Source organism: Sinocyclocheilus anshuiensis, unplaced genomic scaffold, assembly GCF_001515605.1.
Source record: "Sinocyclocheilus anshuiensis isolate Anshui unplaced genomic scaffold, SAMN03320099.WGS_v1.1 scaffold476, whole genome shotgun sequence".
NCBI classification, from domain to species: domain Eukaryota; kingdom Metazoa; phylum Chordata; class Actinopteri; order Cypriniformes; family Cyprinidae; genus Sinocyclocheilus; species Sinocyclocheilus anshuiensis.
The window spans coordinates 2,460,723-2,481,565 of record NW_015554139.1 but is presented as its reverse complement, the minus strand read 5'-3'; the positions used below and the strand labels follow the sequence as shown (position 1 = coordinate 2,481,565).

Here is a 20,843-nt window from a genome sequence, read left to right as displayed (position 1 = left end):
CCTCACAGCACAGCCATCAACACCCCCTCCCTCCCCCCCTACTGTTTCTCAGCCTGCACTCAAGATCTGTGAAGACGATGTACTCAAAGTCTTCAGAAAGCAGAAGATAAAGAAAAGCCAAAGGCCCAGACGGTTTGTGGACTTTAGCTCCGCTTTCAACACCATCATCCCAACACTCCTCAAGACCAAACTAGCACAGCTCTCTGTTCCTAGCTCTATCTGTCAGTGGATCACCAGCTTTCTCACAGACAGGCAGCAGCTAGTGAGGCTGGGAAAACTCACATCCAACACCCACACCATCAGCACTGGAGCTCCTCAGGGCTGCGTTCTCTCCCCACTGCTCTTCTCCCTCTACCCAAATGACTGGACATCTAAAGACCCCTCTGTCAAACTCCTGAAGTTTGCAGATGACACCACAGTCATCGGTCTCATCCAGGACGGTGACGAGTCTGCTTACAGACAAGAGGTTGAGCAGCTGGCTGTCTGGTGCAGTCACAACAACCAGGAGCTCAACACGCTCAAAACTGTGGAGATGATATTAGACTTCAGGAGAAACCCCCTGCTCTCCCCCTTCTCACCATCATGGACAGCACTGTGGCTGCAGTGGAGTCATTCAGATTCCTGGGAACTACCATCTCTCAGGACCTGAAGTGGGATATTCACATTGACTCCATTGTGAAAAAGGCCCAGCAGAGGTTGTACTTCCTTCGTCAACTGAAAAAGTTCAACCTGCTACAGGCACAGATGACACAGTTTTACTCAGCTGTTATTGAGTCAGTTCTGTGCTCTTCTATAACTGTCTGGTTTGGGTCAGCCAGCAAATCAGATTTAAGAAGACTGCAACAGACTGTTGGGACAGCAGAAAAGATCACAGAAACCATTAGGAATAGCAGTACCGTTATCAGCCTCATGGTGGTGACCTCGGCCAAGTGAAGTGCTGCAGTTATAGACAGGACTATATTGCATATTATACATAATCGACAGGACTATATTGCATTCTAGGCCATGGCCCTCCAAAGCCTCAGGCCCAAGCTGACCTCTGACTCAAATATTGTTAAACTTGACAGTAATGACGAGTAAATGTTGGATTGTTCTTGACCTCAAATGTGCATCACTTTCCATAAGAGGTTTCTTTACACTTAAATCTAACCTGGGTCAAGTCTAACCAGGGTCAAAGGCTAGACAATCTAAATGAACAATCTTTAGAGATGAGCTATACGCCAATAATTATTTGATTTACTGATTTCCATTTTAATCTACCTATATTGATTTATATTTCCAAAACATTTAGGGCAGAGTAGGGACACTTGCAAAACTCAATAAATATAACATCAGTAATTTGAAGCAATATAATATACACACAGTGTCCACATCAATATGTACCCAAATAAATCAAACCTACCTCCTCCCATAATAATAGACAGTTTCAGTAATTATAGGCACAGATTTTTTCAGCCAACCTCATGAGTTGTCTAGGATGCTTTTTTGAAAGTATTAAAGAAGTTCATGTGGACATTTGTTGCTGCTTTTGCCTAACCAGTATGTCTGAAACAAAATTTTGGAAAACAAAATAAAATTAATAATTAATTTTTTAAATCACACATACATTTTTATAATAAAAAAAACAAAAAAATCTCTCTATATATATACACACACACAAGTTGTCTGCAAAACAGCTACATTTTTCAGACTTTCAGCTGTAGTGTATGTCGTGAAGTATTATCATTAATTTGTTTATAATCTTGTACATGTGGATATTTTGACGTAAAGTGGGTATAGAAAAGAATCACCCCTCTTTAAAATCACGTTTTGTTGCTTCACAGCCTGAAATGAAGACGGATACAGCTTTTGTTTTATCCAGCTGTATTTACTCAGTGCAGCTTATAACATCCAAGTGAAAGATATAACATCAACATGTCAGAAAAAAAATAGTAAAAATAAAAAAACAATCACCGAGTTGGAAAAAGGATCGATAATTTGTTGAACCACCTTTTGCTTTAATTACAACCTTTAGTCTGTTGGGATTTGTCTGCAGTAGTTCTGCCGAACTGCTCAAGTTCAGTTAAATTGGATGGTGACTGTTTGTGGACGGATGGTGAGCTGTATTGGATTTCTGCCAAACATATCGTTTGATGTTGAGGCCAAATCATTCTCAGAATCCTCAAAAAAATGCCTCAGAATCTTCAAGGTGTGTTTTAGCAAAGCTAAGTAGTGACTGTATGTGGTCTTTCTTGAGGAGTGGCTTTTTTCTTGCAGTCCTCCCATACAAGCCACATTAATGGAGAATTTGTGATATTGTTGTCACATGCACACAATGACCACTCTTTGTCATAAATTCCTGCAACTGATTCAGAGTTGCTGTAGGCCTCTTGGTCGCCTCTCTGATCAGTTTCCTCCGGCTCTTTCATCCAGTTTGGAGCAACGTCCTGATCCAGGGAGAGTCTGTGTTGTACCAAATCCCTTCCACTTCTTAATAATAGACTTCACTGTGCTTCTAGGCATTGATAAAGCCTTTGAAATGTATTGTTTGTATCCATCTCCTGACTTGTGCCTGTCCACAACTTTATCTTTTGACAGTGCCTTGCCACCCATAGTTGCCTTAAGAAAGATAAAATGCATAATTAAACAAGGCACATTATAAATACTCCTGAATTTTTTTTTTTTTTTTTTAGCTATTCATAACTCACCTCAGACTTCAGCCCATCTGGGTCACGACAGGTAGCAAAAATATGCTGTTTGGGAAAAGAGTTCTCAGAGAGTTGCTTAACAATTTCTAAGCCCAAGCCCCGGTTGGTTCCAGTGATCAAGATTTTCAAGATGTTCATCATCTGCCAGTATTCTGTTGGTTATGTGAGTCTTCAACTGGGACACTTTCTGTGTCTTGTCCTGGTTTTATAGCCTCTGGCTCAACAGAAGAAATGCCCTGCAGCTTGGACCCTGGTTGGTCTTGTACCAAGCGGACCTTTTCTTGCAGCCACCTTCTCTGTCCTTATGAAATGCTCTCAGTGCAATATCAGCTGCCATCTTCATAATTAAAACAAAAGTCTAACGTTAGAAACCATATTGAAAGTATGCAACAGATCATGCTCTCATTTCCATCAGCAGTTACAGTAGCCTATATGTGCGCTTTTAGGGAGAAAAATTAGCTCAGGCAATCAGGTGTGGCTGTATTTCCACTCGTATTAATGCCTATGAAACATCTACAAACTTCTGCCCCTCTCTGCTTTATAATGTAGGCTGCCAGTGTGACGCCAAACAACACTTCACCTGGCCCTGTTCTGTTTGTATTAGAAACGACAGTGTTGCCAAGTCCAGAATTGGACTACTTTTATACTGCTGCCTACACCTACCCCTTACAGAAAACTTTCTGCATTTTTACATTTTCAAAAAACTGTATGACTTATTAGTTGTTTTCCTCATGGGGACCCAAAAAAAAAAAAAAAAGGTCCCCACAAGGTCATCGTACCATCAGTTCCTGGAGAGCCACTGTTCTGCAAAGTTTAACTCCAATCCTAATTAGACGCACCTAAACCAGCTGATCAACATCTTCAGAAACTTCCAGGCAGGTATTTAGGAACTGTTTGGAGCTAAACTCTGCAGGATAGTTTGACACAGAGCTTGACACGTGTCCTAGAGCAACCTTTTCACCTGTAGATCTGTAACTGCAACACATCAAAACATGACTTTTATTTAAAACTGTGTCATTTACCACTGAAACAGGAAATCTGTGAGAATAATGGAACGTGCGTTGGAGTGCTGTTTGCAGTTTAATTATGGTGAGTCATTCTCTATGTTTATGAAAATATGAGTTCACATCAGTTAAAGACAACAGCGTGTGAGATGGTCAGATTCACGAGGTGCATTCAACTCCAAAAATATCCCTATTAATGTGTAGGCTGCTTATTTACATTTAAAAAATGGGTCATGGTCTGGAAAACCTTTTTTTTTTTGGAAAAGGGTGTGTGGGTGAGATGTTTTTCTCTGCGTACTTGGTAACCTTTCGGTGAATTCACACATGGAAGCATGAGAGACAAGTCATCAGTTTGGTTGATTTTATTATGCTCCTGTGTTTGAATGGCACTGAATCAAGGCAAAAGTGCTTTATCAACACAGAGCAGCGGGACAGTACAATATCGCTCACTCCTGTACTTTATGGCAGGACGAACAAATCCTTGGTCTACATGCATGTTCTTTAGCATGCATGCCAGCAACAGGGTATTATACTGACAAATGACAAAAACAGCCTTGGCAAAGGCATAAACATCTCAATAGAAGGGGGAATAAAACAAAGAAACCCACAAAACCCATAGCTGAACAGATGATCATATCAAAGCAAGCATCTAACAGAGGCTTAAGCCATTTCACAGAAAGAATTCAATTTTCTTCAAAGACGATGACTTCAAAATGTCATTGAAGACACAGAAGGCTTGTTCCTGAAGCCTTCTCTGAGAATAACCAACAGATGTTGTGGTAAAAGAATTAGAAAGATTGTAGATCGTTCATTTGGCTCAATGGCCATTTAATAAGCTCCTTTTTGGCAGCTTGCAAAGCAATATGCAAGTCCAAAGAGAGTTTGGGAAATGAGAACGGTAGAAAACGTTCACAAAATGTACAAGCACCGCCCTTCTGATACGGCTTGATGAATCCCAGGGTCCTCAGAGCGGCTGACAGACACTGAATGTATATGACACAGAGCAACAGAGAACAAACCCCGTCCACGGACATTTGGCAGCATGTTCCTTTGGCGGTTCAAGTCAAGATTGGCAGTGCTGGCTATTTAACGTACATTCACATGCACAGAGACTAATACAAGTTACATCATAAATGCACTTACGTGGCCTCGGCTGTCTGGCATCAAAAATAATTTGATGCATAAATCAAATGTAAACGAGTTTATCAAAGGTCCATGCGTTGGAAAGTTCTTTAGTAAGAAAGTAAGGATTAGATTACACTGTAAAAAGTGATTTGTTGCTTAATTATACAAAAGGTTGGAATCCATTTGCACTGATGCGATTTAAAACGAATCCAGTATTTTCTTTGGAGAACTTTATTATGTTAATTTGATTTAAAAACCTTGACTTTATGCAATCGTTTAAAAGATTCAACAGATATTGTTCGTTTTGTATACTCGTGACAAATTAAAAAGTGTAGACAACAAATATTTGATAGTCACAACAAAACTTTTAGTATTTTAAAACTTCCAGTTATGTTAATGTTCCCTGTTTTCTACCCAGTTGCTTTGTCTTGAGTGTCAATCATGTATTTACATTTTCATCTTACTGTGTATCTATAGTAAACATTTTGTCATTCTGTGTTTTCCCTGGGAATCAAACCCATGAGCGTTTCTTGACCTACAGAAACACAAATTGTGGTGTAGAATGTGTTAAAACAACTACTTAGAAATTATGGATGACTCATGCCTTAAAAGATGGTATTTTCATCTTGGTTTGTACAGACTCTTTTGTTTTATACACTGACACAAGCAGCTTTTATCTTTTACATTAGATAGGATAATTTAAGATACGTTAGATAAATGTTAAATTTAAACATTCTACCACCTGTTATTTATAAAATCATACTTACAGAAACCAGCTATGTTAATGTAGTTTGGTAAGGATCATAGAAGTTATATTAGAAGTCGTCAGACTTTATTGTGCAACTGGGGCAAAGCACAAGGCTGAAACATATGACTGAAAGTGTAATAAGCAAGCGGGCACAGCAATACTGTTTTTTTTTTCCTTTTTTCTTTTTTTGCAAGCATGTTCTTGAGAGATATTGAGAAATGAAACCTATTTGGTAAACTGGGCAGTGTTCAACTTCAAGTCAACTTCAAATAATTTTTTTTATTTGGGTGAAAAACATGTCCATGTCAAGAAAAATAAATTATATCTGTATAAAGAATGAAGCCTACTTTTAGGAGCATTATGATTGTTACATAATTACAATTACCATATTTTCTGGAATACAAGTTGCATTTTTTATCATGTGAAATGTGCTGTGACTTGTATTCAAAAGCGAGGGAAAATAGTATCACAGTTCAAAACGGTCCTAAAAAGGCTTCATTTTGTTTATGCAAAACATCATTTGTTATTTCTTGTAATTTTGGCATTTAATGTGACCTGGACAGGCTCTCGATAGTTTTTGTGAAATGCATCCATTAGTTGAGTCAGTGAAAGCTTAAAAATCGTGTTCTCTCAACAATTTCAGTTGTACTGACTATTTAACATGAAAGCTGACTGAAGGCAACTAAAAGCTAGATCACTTTTTACAGTGTAGATTCAGCTCACAGTCACTTCTGCAGAGGTATTCCTCTCTCTCTCTCTCAACCGTACACACACACACACACACACACACATAAGTATGTCCCATCTTCTCGTGCTGGTGGCCTGTGGTGATTGTGTTCATAGATTAGTGCTGTCCTGTGTCTCAAATCTGGCCCTGCTGTCCTGTGCCTCTGCTGGCCCTGCGCTGGGCTTGCGACCGCTGGCCTGGTTAGGTACTGGTGACAGAAGGTCTGGTCTGATCAGATACCTGCAGGAATGACAACAGTCACAGTGTTTCCTGAACAGAATACCCAATAAGCATAAAATACATAGCACACACAAATATTGGGTAAAATAGTCATTTTTAATTATACATGTTTGAAGCACCCCAACAATGCTATCTAGCAGCACCTCAATTAAAACACTATCTAGTGATGTCATTGTTACTCACACGACATCATGGAGCTCCAGGCGTGTGTCAGGGGAAGGGTTGATAAGAATATAAGACAGTCTGTTGCCTTGGTCCGTCATCCCATCTGACATAAGAAGAGAAGGACACAATCACAGTCTAAACACAAGATACCAAATATGAACATACAGAATCAGAACAGAGGACAAAGTGTTTGAATGATTCACTTTTAAAATGTCCTGAAGGTACTCTACTGTTCAAAAGTTTGAGGTCAGTATGACTTTTAATGTTTTTCAAAAGAAGCCTCTTATGCTCACCAAGACTGCATTTATTTAATAAAAAAAAATACTGTAATATTGTGAAATATTGTTACAGTTAAAAATAACATTTTTCAATTATAATATATTTTAAAATGTAATTTAAATATAATTTATTCCTGTGAGCATCAGAAATCATTCTAATAAGCTGATTTGATGCTCAAGAAACATTTCTTATGTTGAATACAGTTGTGCTGCATAATATTTTTGTGGAAATCAATCTTTTTTTTTTTCAGGATGTTATTGCTTTGATGAATAAAAGTCTAAATTTGAAATTGAAATCTTCCTTCTGTAAGATTAGTCTTTACTGTCACTTTTGATCAATTCAATGCCATCCTTGCAGAATAAAAGCAATAAATTCTTTCAAAAAATAAAAAAAACTAAACGGTAGTGTAAACAAAACTGATTGAATATGTTATTCCTTGTGGTCTCAAATGAACAGTGTGGAAAACATGTCAGATTTTTATTGTTTTACAACATTTTTCATTAATCATCAAATAAACCTTGTTAATGATCCGGAAGTCTCACCCATAGGCTTACTTCCGCGTTGAAGAAAAAGGTGGATAACGCTATATGATTTACATAACACAGATAGTTCCGGTCCTTGATTCTGAGCCACGTTTGAAGCTGTTATAAATGACTCTACAAACATACACCTTTGTTTACATTTGTCTGTTGCTTGGCAACCACTTTGTTGCAACCACAACTGATTCTGAGGAACTACATTGTTTGGTGGAAGAATACTGTTTTTATTAATATCATTACACTTTATTTGCTCTGTTTTATTTTGTGAAACCTTACTACGTATATGGAATAACCGTTTTATGGAATATGGAATAACTCCGCTTCGCGTCGTGCCTAACAACGCCCCTTAGCTGTTATAAATTCACTGTAAACCACGGCTTCTTGGGGCTTATTGCTTTATTAGATATGCAACATTATATTTTTAGCTACAGTGGATCACCCAGCGGTGTGCACACTCACTAAATCCAGATGGCGAGAGCCCCAGATGTTTCATGCGTGTGCGGACCAAAGCGTTGAGCTCCTGTCTCTCGGAGCGGCGGAACAGGTTCAGTCTCTGCTGGCTGATGCGCTCGGCGGCACTCCCCACTCCCTTGGCCCCGCTGGAGCCCCGGCCACCTTTACGACTCAACCGCCGCGCCCACTGCATGCTCTTCCTCCTCAGGAGCGGGTGGTCCATGGCGTTTGATGATGAGTAGGAGGAGGAGGGAGGCTCGGACGACGTGGAGTTACGGTGAAGACCGGAGCGGCAGAGCAGAGGCTCGCGGGGTTCGCGCGTATCCTCGTAGTCCTCCACCGTGATGGACACCTGAGACTGAGTCAAGCCACACGATGGACTCATTCCTCCACCGAAACGCTATAACAAAAAATGAAAGAAAGATGCACAAGCAGGTACCTCTGAGACGGGCAGTTTATGTTAACAAAAAATGAAAGAAAGATGCACAAGCAGGTACCTCTGAGACAGGCAGTTTATGTGCTTCAGTGCGGTAGATGCCGATGGGAATGTCCCCTGTCGACGAGCACAGCTTCTGGTAGAGACGACCATAACTGCGGATCCACAAATCCTCCTCTGTGATCTTCATCTAGAAGGAATATCACAGCAATATCATCATCAATGTCCTCAATTTCATTATGACCGCCATCATTATGGGCATAATAGTCCAGATACAGTCTCATTATGGATTGAGTGATTGCACTCACAGCACACAGGAAGCCAGATCCAGGCATGGAGTCGAGACCTAGCAGCAGTCTGGTGATCGAGATCATGTAGTCCTTCACAAAGGACTGCAAAACACACAAAAGATGAAATCAGACACTAATGACTCCCGCTAATATGACAGTATTTCAGTAATTCAGTGAATATTTCAGTAAACTCTAGCAGGTCAGGGTAGACTCCACATTTAATAGATGTGAAAAAAAGGCATGTGAGGAACAGTGCTCAATAGTTTTGTTGAGTATAAGTGATGAGAATGGTAAGGAATTTAATTAACTTTAATGATTACATTTCCTTAACGATTTGAGGAAGCATCTCTTCAGATCGAATCAAACCTACTGACTCATTAGTTTGAGACAGATCTGTAAGTCTTTTTAACTCATTCTTTGAAAAGCAGCTCACAGGAGTCAATTTGCCATTAGATTAAACATACTGATGTATTGGGTTTGTATTATTTCCTGACGCCCAGGCTTTCTCTCTCATCACGTTCATTTCAGACCATTCCCCATCTCAGTTAAAACATCACATCTTTAGCTGTGGTGCTGTCGGAGTATTTTAGGATTGTGTTCCAGCCATATCAAGTTCAAGATCTGTTAATGAAACTAAACAAATTTAATTAGATGCTGACCGTTTCTGAAACAGTAAAAATACATTTTTCCGAAAGTTTCTAAAAAAAAGCTAAGGAAAACATACGTTGTGAAAATGAGATGTGATCCTAAGATGCACATATAAATATAGCATCTACCCTCAAATACCGGGCATTTACACATATAGTTTTTTCATTGCTTCAGGCTGTCAAGTGATTGTATTGTTGGTCATAGTCCTGATGTTACTGCTTTGTTAGACAACTGGCTACAGCTTTTAAAAGTCTAATCACAAATGAAATTGCAATTAATATGGCAAATTGCCTGCTATTAAAACATTTAGTCTAAATAATACCAAATTTATGTTTGCATATGTGACCCTGGACCATAAAAACCAGTCTTAAGTGTCAATTTTTTCGAAATATTTGACCAAGATACAACTATTTGAATATCTGAATATCTGGAATCTGAGGGTGCAAAACAATCAAAATATTGAGAAAATCGCCTTTAAAGTTGTCCAAATGAAGTACTTAGCAATGCATATTACTAGTCAAAAATTACGTTTTGATATATTTACGGTAGGAAATGTACAAAATATCTTCATGGAACATGATCTTTACTTAATATCCTAATGATTTTTGGCATAAAAGAAAAATCGATAATTTTGACCCATACAATGCATTTTTGGCAATTGCTACAAATATACCCATGCAACTGTTTTTGTGGTCCAGGGTCACATATGATTGTCAGTGTTGGGGGTAACGCACTGCAAGTAATGCGAGTTGTGTAATCAGATTAATTTTACAAGTAACTAGTAAAGTAACACATTACTTTGAAATTTATAACCAAATATCTGAGTTACTATTTCAAATAAGTATCACAAGTTACTTTGTTTTCCCTTTTATTCACTGACACATCTCCTGTACCCATGTTGAGAGAAATTGGGAGTGAGGTGCAGAGGAAAACATCGTTCAGTCACAGGCTTATTAATTACACTTTTGGTGTGAAAGGGTCTTTACAGTTGCCAAAAATATAACTTTTTTTGTTATTAAAAATAAATAAGCAAGCCCAGTTCAGGTGACAAAAAGTAATGCTAAAGTAACATAATTACAATATTGTAATGCATTACTTTAAAAAATGTAATGATAATTATGAAATAATTATTTTGGATGTTATTATTCATAATCACCCATTTTACTGAAACTGTGTTTAAAGAATAATGTTTAGTGAAAAATATTGATAATAAACATTTCTAAAAATATTGGTAAATTGGTAAAAAAAAATGAGTGATGATTAAATGTGAAATCCAAAAATTCCATATAATATGCATTTGATTGGAATTCCACACATCTCCCGTACTACTTTCCAATGGAAATGAATGACTTCCAGTCTGTCAATTATTGTAGATAGTGAAAAAGCAGCTTTACTATTTCTATGACATTGTAATTTGACAATTTTTCAAATTTTCTGAAGGGGATACATGTATGTATATAAATTGTAGCAGTGAATAATGTAAAATACAAAGATAAACAATCATTAAACCATGAATCAAACTCACTCAGTATGACAATCCCTGAAATGGTTTCCCACACATCACGTTTATCTTTGTATTTGGCCAGAGACAAATTACGTGTGAATGCCCCATATAGTCTATAGTATTTATTATAATTTATTACCATAATGAAAGACAGAAAAAACAGTAGTTGAATCATGCGTGGTGGTCACCTGCATTATAGTTACCTGATACAGCAGAGTGTCTAACATACTGACACTAAACACCTTCCCAGCTGCAAACGGTAATCTGAACATGAACACCAGGTTAGAGCCTCTCTCTCTCTCTTTCTACAGCACAAATGGAGATGAGATATCCAGTTATTTTAGACTGTTTAGAAAACATAAAGGCAGTTTGTATTGTATTGTATTCGGGTCTCACCTTTTCCAGTTTGGAGAGAGCTAGAGAATAGTGGTCTTTCACTTTGAACTGCATGAAGCGCATGTTGGCCGGGTGGGTGAGTTCAGTTATGATACTGAGAGCTGGAAAGAGCCTTTGAGAAACAGTGAGGAGAGAGTGTCAAGTCCCCAAATGCCTCAATCTGAATGCCGAGCATGTGGAAGGACCTACCTGAAGAGCGTCTGAACATTAACAATGGTCTTGGCATCAGCCATGTAATCCTCCTCAGCGATCATGGAGCTCTCTTTGTCCACCACAACCATGGTGTCAGCAAATGTCACGCCACAACGCAGAAGACTGTCCAAACTGCACACACAGTGTTGAGGGATCAGTAAAATGACACAAACAGACAGAGGGACTTAAACTACAGCAAACAGAACTGAAACAACCACTGAACTAATGAACCAAAGCTAATATTTTGATAATACTTCAGGCCTGTACAGATACTTTGTGAAGGTATTTCTAGAGGTAAAAAAATAATGACTGTTTTCAAACTGGTTTCCTTTCCTTAACCCTTGTTCCTTAACCCTTTTTCTTAAGGCCTTGTTTACACTTGGTATTAAAATGCATTTTGGTCGATCGGATCACAAGTAGACGAGTGAGACTCATTCCCGTTTATACCAGCTGTTGTAATCTGTCTCTTTTTTCCTCTTTCGACCACTTTCCTGATTTCTTTGAGGAGAGGTTCTATGGGCTGGTGAATACATGGGCCTTTTCTGACCTTTTGATCTAATATTGTGAAATAAGCTTGTGTTTACTTATGAACACAAATGAAGACAACAGACAAAGATATGGAGAGCAGCAGCTTTCTGCTCTGAAGCAGTCTGGTCAAATGTGTTTTCGACTACCTCTGGAAAGTGTGGACAAACTCAAAAATGCCAGACCTTGTTTACAGCTGATTTTAGCATTGTCCAGTTGTTTGTTGTCTGGCTACTCGTTTTTCTCTGTAGCTGGCCAAGTGTGCTATTTGAACGAAATGAATAGAAATATCGGATCATCCTCCATAACGCGGTCGCTATTTACATCTCAAACCGTATGTAAACACTCGCGTTACCAAGGCAACTACTGACGCATTTGTATTATGAGCTGTTATCAGCCCCACAGTGGAAAACGATATCTGTACCATCTGGATCGGCATGGAATTGAATGGTTAAGCAATGAGAACGATTCGGCCCGACGGTGGAAAAGCGGCTTTGGATTCAATCTTTTTGTCAGCTTGTTTTCTTTTAATTAGCACAGGATTAATATTTCTTTTTGGAACTGATTGATCGTAGGCCTCATTGATCAGAGCTTATACACCTCAGTTTTTGAGTGAAAAAAAGCATTATTTGTGGATAATTTTGGCAATATTCACTCAAAAAAAAGGTGCAGATCTGTGAGGCCTACGATCAGTCAGAATTAGTACTAATTCAAAAGGATTACCTACTCAGAGAGTATGTGATTCCATACGCAGCCAGTCTAGTTTTGTTTCTGAATGAATGAGTGTGTTTGAACAAATCGGCTGAATGAATGATTTAATGACTCACTCATGAAGACACTTGTCACCACCTACTGATGGTTACTGATGCAACCTACAGAACAAAAACGGTCACTAATGTACTGACTGACTGTCTGTCTGGAACAAACAAAGACAATGGAGTGAGAGAGTAAAAATCTCCCAGTGCTGTTGGACTGCACTCAAACTCATTCATCAGAACTAAATGTTATATTATACACACATGAATCCCTTTATATGTACAGGCTTCAAGTAAAGCTTCCCTTACTTGTCGATGGAGCCCACTGTGTAGAAGACCATAGGAAACCAGCAGATGGCCTCCAGGAAGTCTGTCTCAGGTCTAGCAAACAGCACAGAAAGAGATGTTGAGAATCTGAGGTGATGCCTTGACAAAAACATGCAAAATGAATTAGCAAGGTCTCAGTTGTCTCTTTCAAAGTATTTTAAGAAACTGACCCAATGTCTATAAAAAAATCCCACCACTTCGCCCTGCTTCAGGGCATCTAAATAATGAAATCCAGCCTGCAGCTGCTCCCCAGTTTACATCCAGTCAGGAAAAAACAAGATGACAAGATGGAAATGAGGCATTTGATTACATTATATGAATGAATCTCCTCATATTCATTTTCTGTTACAGGAGAATCACATATTGTGATTATGTGTCACAATAAATACAAAAACAAAGGATGGATGATACCTAAGGCTCTACTTTTTCTTAATGTTTCTGTTTTTAGGACACTCACACGTTCTCCAGTAGCAAAACGATGGGGTTGAGCTCCTTCCTGGGCCGGTAATACGCCCGCAGTGGAACGATGAAGTTATAGATGCCGTTTCCAGCGCTTTCTGCGGACACGATAATCAGTTTGTTTTTAAAGCCGTATGAGCGAGCGTCCTCGTAGGGCATATGATGACAAGCCTGAGAAGATAATCTGCTGTTAGGATGTTGTGCTGTGCGGGGTGTAGTTGGTGAGCTTCTGTGTCATATATATATAAAATATTTGGAGAGAGGCAGACATTCACCTTATCCAGGCGCAGACAGCAAAATGGCATTTTCTCCTGCAGGAGGTGGCAGAGGGCAGGAGAGCTGCCGATGTATGGAGAGTTTGGCGGGTAGCCTTTGACCCATCTGTGAGAAATACAAGAATAAACAGCTCAGAGATAATCTGCTGTTAGGATGAACATCTGATGAACATGCTGAACATCTACACTCATCATTCAGAAGTTTGGGATCAGTACAATTTTTTATGTTTTTGAAAGATGTCTCTTATGCTCACCAAGGCTGCATTTATTTTAAATACAGTATAAATAGTAAACTGTAAAATATTATTAGAATTTAAAATATCTGTTTTCTATTGTAATACGTTTTAAAATGTGATTTATTCCTGTGATGCAAAGCTGAATTTTCAGCATCATTACTCCAGTCTTCAGTGTCACATGATCCTTCAGAAATCGTTCTAATATTCTGATTTGTTGCACATTTCTTTTTAGTATCAATTTTGAAAACAGTTTTGCTGCTTAATATTTTTGTGGACACTGCCATACATTTTTTTTCCCATGATACCTTGATGAATAGAAAGTTCAAAAGGACAGCATTTATTTGAAACAGAAATATTTTTGTATCATTATAAATCTCTTTACTGTCACTTTTTGTCTTTGCTGAATAAAAGTAGTAATTTCTTTAAAAAAAAAGTCTTACTGACTCCAAACTTCTGAATGGTAGCACTAAAAATTCAGTGTGTCCATCACAGGAATAAATTTCAATTTTAAAACTTTAATTTTAAAATTTATCACAATAGAACTGTTATTTCAAACTTGCAGCATGTCACAGTATTTCTGTTTTTACTGTATTCTGGTCAGATAAATTCAGCCTTGGTGACTGACTCCAAACTGTAGTGTATCTGCAATTTAGTCAATACTTTCTACTTTTGAAATTATTATTTTTGAAATTATGATGATTGTTGTATAATCTAAAAATAAAACTATAAATAAAATAAACAGTGGTTTGTCACACTTCAGTCATTTTCCTGTCTGGTTGGCCAAAATAATCTGCAAAGTGGACCAGACTTTATGCTAATAGTCAAATGTCTGGCTTCATGAGACTAATGAGACCTAGATCACATTTATGTGGTCTAGAGACCAAGACCTGGTCCTGCATGATCTAAGACTCACTCGCAGTGTGTTCCCCACCACTGGCCTTTCTGCTCTCCCCCCTCTTCCTCCTTTCCCTCCTCTCCTCCCTCGTCCTCCGATTGGTCTCCCAGCAGGTCAAACGTAGGGCTGTGCACCCCATCAACCACCTCCAGGACGGGGGCAATGCTGTGTCTCCTCTCCTCCCCTGAGCCACTCATGGCAGGTAGTGCTAGAGTGTTACAGCCGCCCACTTCTGTCCTGGAGCCACTCCTGCTCACACTCGCACTGCCCAGAGCTGGCGGACCCGAGCCTTCTGGACTGCTGTCACTGGAGTCCTGCAGGTCTATGGCTACCGTGCCTGTTAAGAGGACATTTGTGAGTCAGAGGAAATAAAAACCTGACTTTATTAACCTTCTTAATGCACATTTATTGTACATTATTAATAAGCACAGAATTATTCAAAATAAAAAAAATGTCTTCTTAATATTTCATGAACTTCTAATAACTTTCCCAGAAGGATGGAGGTTTAGAGAAAGGGAGTGTGGTTGAAAAAATGGCATAAATTGGCAGATCAGCTCCAACCGCTTACAGCACCTTCAATCAAACCACTGAAGTCCAAGATACAGCAGAACTGACTTCCAGCGCTTTTCACTAGATGGTGATATTGTGCTAAAATGGGACATTTTGTTAGCAAAAAAACCCTAGTGAAATTATGCAGTGAGTTTAACAACCATGTTTCTCTTTTTCTGTCTACATCCATCTCACGTCCACAGCAAAGAACAAGAGTTACTGAATTCTACTGTGTTCTGCTCATACGGAGTTACATTTATTCAATCATCATGAATAATTTGATCCTTAATCAGCGCAGAATTATTCAAAAGAAAGTTTTCATACAATGAAAATAATTCCTTGATCACAATTAAATATGATAACCATGCTCACATTCAATAAAAATAGAAGTACATTAATATTGCACATTAATAATAATAATAATAATAAATGACTTTGACGTAAGTGAACCAAAGATAAATATTTTACACTTTTTAAAAATGTTTAAAACATTATTCTTAAAATCTTAAATAATACTAATACTAATACTAATAAATGACTTGGACTTAAATGATACTACCAAAGAATATTTGAATCTTTTTTTAAAAATATTTAAAACATTATTCTCAAACCTTAAAGGAATTCATACATTTTATTTTATGATTTCAGATTCAGTGTGAATAAATTAATTCTTAAAGTCACAATGAAACAGAAGTAGTGACAGATCTTTTATTCCGTATTGTGACATATGGAAAAATGGTTCAGTCCATTAGTTGTTGATTGGATGAAGCCAGATATAAATGCGAGCTTGCAGTTGATTGTAAGAAAGGGGCGGGGTTTAGGCAGACAAAATTGATAGGATGAATTTCCATTTCATGCCAACTTTAAGAAAAACAGACAATTAAACAGTTATTCGCAATAATCTGTATGACAATTTATCGTCAGGCAAAAGTTTACGATTGAAATGAAAATATGAGACTAACCCATGCTGGCTATAATACTGTGCACTGGTAGCCGAGTGAGGCCATGATAGATTGTCTGCGGGACCCCTATGGAGTCACCCCCGGGGCCCCTCACTGGCTCTCTGTGGCCCCTGACAAAGGCTGAGTTCTCCTCCTTGGAGATGTTGATGTAGAAACAGGTGTCGGAGGCTCCCATGATGTGGCAGGGTCCGGGGTTCATGAGGATGTTGGCTGTGTCCATCCTGCGCACCCCGATCAGACACACGCCGTATCTGCCACAGCAGTTAACAGTGTTATTGTGTGTGTTTACTGGCATTAAAACATAGTGATTCACTGCATCTTTATCCAGACTTACTTCTTATGTGCATGAAAGGAGGCAAAAGTGAAACTCTTTCCCTGATATTCTCCAAAAAACTGGCTCTCTTCCAGCCGGATGTGGTGGACCTCATTGGCTGCACACCGCCGGTATGTGCGCTGCCATTGGTCGACGGAGCCAGCACCGCCTTCCCTAGATAGAGATGGATCAACTTTTGAAAATGTTTTCCTGAAGAATTAAGGGACAGTTCACACAAAATGCAAATTCTGTCATCATTTACTCAGCCTCATGTCGTTTCAAAACCTTAAGACTTTTTTCAAAACCTTAAGAAACACAAATGAGGATACATTTTTAATGAAACCTAAGAGGTTTCGGTCTCCTCACTGAAAGTCTATTACAACAAAACTTTGAAGATTCAAAAAGTTTATAAAGAGCTTGTAAAAGTAATCCATATGAATCAAGCAGTTCAATCCAAGTCTTCTAAGAAACACGGTTGCTTTATATGATAAATAGACTTAATTTAGGCTTTTATTCACATTTTAACATTGATCAACGCACATACATAGAGCACATCAAATATGGTAAAAGGAAGCCATAAGGATTATTTTAGCGTGGACTTGAACTTTTTGAAGTGTTAATATTTTGGTGTAACAGACTTTCAGTGGAGGGACAGAAATCTCTCAGGTTTCAATAAAATATCTACATTTGTGTTTCGAAGATGAATGCAAGTTGTACAGTTTTGGAACAACGTGAAGGTGAGTAAATAATGACAGAATTTGGTAACACTTTAGTTTAGGGACCAATCCTCACTAATAACTAGTTGCATAATTATGAGTAACTAACCCTAAACCAAGCCGTAACCCTATTCTTAACCCTATAGTAAGTACATGTATGTAAACAATATTACTCAGTACTTACTCACAGTGTAACAATGACACCTTAAAATGAAGTCTAACCTCATTTTTGCTCGCTTTCCTAACCCCCCCCCCCTCACCTAAATATAAAAATGCATGTACTCTCATGTATGGAAAAGAACAGCGTGGACATTATTCCAAATTTCTTCTGCGGTGTTCCACAATATGAAGGAAATATGAAGGTGAGTAAATGATGACAAAGCGTAATATTTTGGGTCAACTATTCCTTTGACATGTCCTTCAAACGTATTCACAGCTTGCAGTTCAGCTTGGGAAACCACTGTATCTTACAGATGGGCAGAAAAATAAAAAAACGCTTGATGTGTCTTTGACATCCCTGCGAATGGCTGGGAAGATGAAGGGGAGGTGAGAACCAGAGGGTGTGGGGGAGTGTTAAGATGGAGGAGGTGAAGAAACAAGGACGCATGACGCAGAGTTAAATTCACAGTTTATGGGATCTTTGCTGCTGTGTGTATCGATGTGTATGCGTCAATATTTTACAGTTGGTGGGTCTGACCTGTTGAGGGGCTGGAAGGCGCCTGCTCTCTGCTTGAAGGCCTCTGAAGATGCTGTTCTGATAATAAAAAAAATGCAACAGTTAAACACATGCTGATGGTTCAGTGATTGAGGACTCTGTAAATCTGTCCTTCATCTCGTCCAGTAAACGCATGTATGCAGAGACATCCGTGCACAACATCTACAGAGCACTGTGTTTTATTTTAGGCATCATGTTTGTGCAAACATATTCAAAAGAGTTAAACAAAGTGCGGCATTCGGGTTCTGGAAGTAAAAATGTCATTCATTTTCTCCATAGGGAAAATTATTTTTAACGTTAACTTATAAACCTTTAAAGAGAAATCTGTTATGAGCTACGAGGTTGTTAATCAGTGGTGTATAGTTTTGTTAAACTGTTTGCATTATTTCAACTTATTTAAAAATAAATCAAATTTAACAGTGGAATTTGTGATGAAAACTACATTACCCAGGGTTCTGTGCAAAACCGTCCACCAATCAGAGAGTGGCAGTAAGCAAATTGCGCCAAAGGCACTCTGCATGAAGCACTTCGAATGACGTAATCGAGTTGGTGTTGCCGACATGCAATAAACTTAAAATATATTGTTTCTGTCGATATAATCAACAACTTTAAATGGATAGTTTTATATTTCACCATCTTTTTTAATTTGCCATTCGCAAAGCTTCATGGGATTGTAGTTCTTTCCCTCAATAAAGCCATTAAGTACAGTCTTGTACCTTTTTCAAATACTTTTTTGCTTCAGATAAAAGTTTGCAATGCTAAATTCATGCAATACTCTGGTTGGTTTGATCCATAACTTATAATGCTTTAACAAAGACAGGAATAATAAACGGAGAAAAAAAAAATACTTCCAGAACCAGCATTGCTGAAAAAGTGGACGGACAATAATTCATGCTATTCACATCCATTCAACATCATAAATGCCACACATGTCTTTTAACACCACACTTAAAAATACATATTTCCGATGATAATGTCACAAATGTGGTTGGTCACTTTCAATGTTAGTCAAAAATCCTCTTCCTCTCCAAATAGGTGATTCATAAGTTAAAATCTGACTAGATGTAATGCTGTACTCAAAAGTCTGGCTACTAGTGATGAATGAATATGAGAGGGATGTTTATACTCACTGTCCTCTAGAGGAGTGAATCAATAAGGTGATCAGGGTGGAGGTAGCAGGACACACACAGTTGAGGGCCAACATGGCATACTTAAACTCTTCCTCACAAACCACATGGTCTGCAAAATAAACACATGGGAGAAATTTGAATTCTCAGATTTCTGTTTCATGGAATGTGTTTTCATTATGGAGGAATGTCCAATACAAACTAAGCTCTATTGACATCGTATTGATTACCAGAGAAATTTATTTAATTCTTAATAGGGATGTAACGATTCACTCAACTCACGATTCGATTCGATTCACAATTATTTTTTAACAAAATTAGATTTAAGACAAATTATAAATTAAATGTGTCCTTTTATTATTGCTTGGAAAAAATACTGTACATTTCTTTGTGAAATTGAAATATAACACTATAATATTATACTAATATAGCACTTGTAAATTATTGCTCTTTTCTTGGTTTTGATTACTTCTATTGTCCTCATTTGTAAGTCGCTTTGGATAAAAGCGCTTGCTAAATAACAAAATGTAAATATAATGTAAATGTAAATAACAAAACTAAATTGAAATTTTAAAACAAGCCCCAATCAAATAAATAAGTAACACAAATAAAAGGAATCTCTTCATATAAACAAACTAAGGCTTTGTCTGTGCTCTTTCCATTTAAAATTAGAGGCAACCGCTGCATTTTAATCATGATCCAAACAAAGATGCTGCATACATGCAACATGAGCTGTTTTTAATCTAAATTACATTGTATAATTTCGAAATCTGAAGCAAAAACAGAATGGTTTGACTTCAGTTTTGTGAAATTATGCATAAAAAATATTTGCATGAAACAGAAACAGCAGAGGAGTTGAATGAGACGCAGATTCACTCTCTGCCAGCAGGTGGCGCTTCTGGAACAGCAGATACAGCGTTTCTTTGGTTACCGCTGTAAACAAAGCAGCGAAGCGCTGAAACACTGCTTTAACATGAATTATACAGAGACTAGATGAAAAGAAAATTAATACAGTACGGCAACTGCACGCGCGTCCATGTTTAACGCTTCTCATAGCTATGTGAAAATAAGTGTATAAATGTAACAGTTCATTGTTACAGCTGAGCTGAATGAGAGAGAGAGAGAGATGCAGAGCTTGTGCAGAGAAGGGAGTACGCGAGGAACAGTATTAAGAACCGCTGCTTTAGAACATTGATTTTGAAACTTGTGACTCCATTAGAATCGTTAGAAGACAGAATCGCGATTCATATATGAATAGATTATTACGTGCAAACTGGCACCTCCAGTTTTCTCTTCCTCTTCTCTAAAGCAGCGCCGCATGGCCACGCCCCCTTTGTTGCCTTTTCCCGAGGGCGGGGTTTATCTGGGTTTGTTATGTCACAAGCCCCGGGAAGTAACTAGTTGTAGTCCCTACCAGCCGTTTTTGTAGGCATTAAACTGCCAGAATTTGAAAAGACGATATCTCCGTTTGCATTGATCTTTCAGCTTCATAACTTTGCAGATATTGTTTATGCTCAAACAGCAACATTACACACTAACTAACGTTAAAAAAGTGA

General features: G+C 38.1%; 1 protein-coding gene across 1 annotated transcript in view; it reads right to left on the bottom strand.

Annotated features, from left to right (window-relative positions):
- Positions 1–5,682: 5,682 nt before the first annotated feature.
- The window catches only part of LOC107670443 (potassium channel subfamily T member 2-like), a 48,590-nt gene continuing 33,429 nt past the window's right edge, over positions 5,683–20,843 (bottom strand). The window contains exons 14-29 of the mRNA XM_016463043.1: positions 19,291–19,399; positions 18,143–18,199; positions 16,751–16,903; positions 16,417–16,667; positions 14,924–15,242; positions 13,775–13,880; positions 13,498–13,670; positions 13,023–13,094; positions 11,431–11,565; positions 11,242–11,353; positions 11,049–11,150; positions 8,712–8,795; positions 8,465–8,593; positions 7,974–8,325; positions 6,715–6,799; positions 5,683–6,531 (exon numbers count right to left, since the gene is read on the bottom strand). Of these exons, the coding sequence (XP_016318529.1) occupies positions 6,402–6,531; positions 6,715–6,799; positions 7,974–8,325; positions 8,465–8,593; positions 8,712–8,795; positions 11,049–11,150; positions 11,242–11,353; positions 11,431–11,565; positions 13,023–13,094; positions 13,498–13,670; positions 13,775–13,880; positions 14,924–15,242; positions 16,417–16,667; positions 16,751–16,903; positions 18,143–18,199; positions 19,291–19,399 (2,369 nt within the window). The 3' untranslated portion in view covers positions 5,683–6,401. The remainder of the gene's footprint in view (positions 6,532–6,714; positions 6,800–7,973; positions 8,326–8,464; positions 8,594–8,711; positions 8,796–11,048; positions 11,151–11,241; positions 11,354–11,430; positions 11,566–13,022; positions 13,095–13,497; positions 13,671–13,774; positions 13,881–14,923; positions 15,243–16,416; positions 16,668–16,750; positions 16,904–18,142; positions 18,200–19,290; positions 19,400–20,843) is intronic.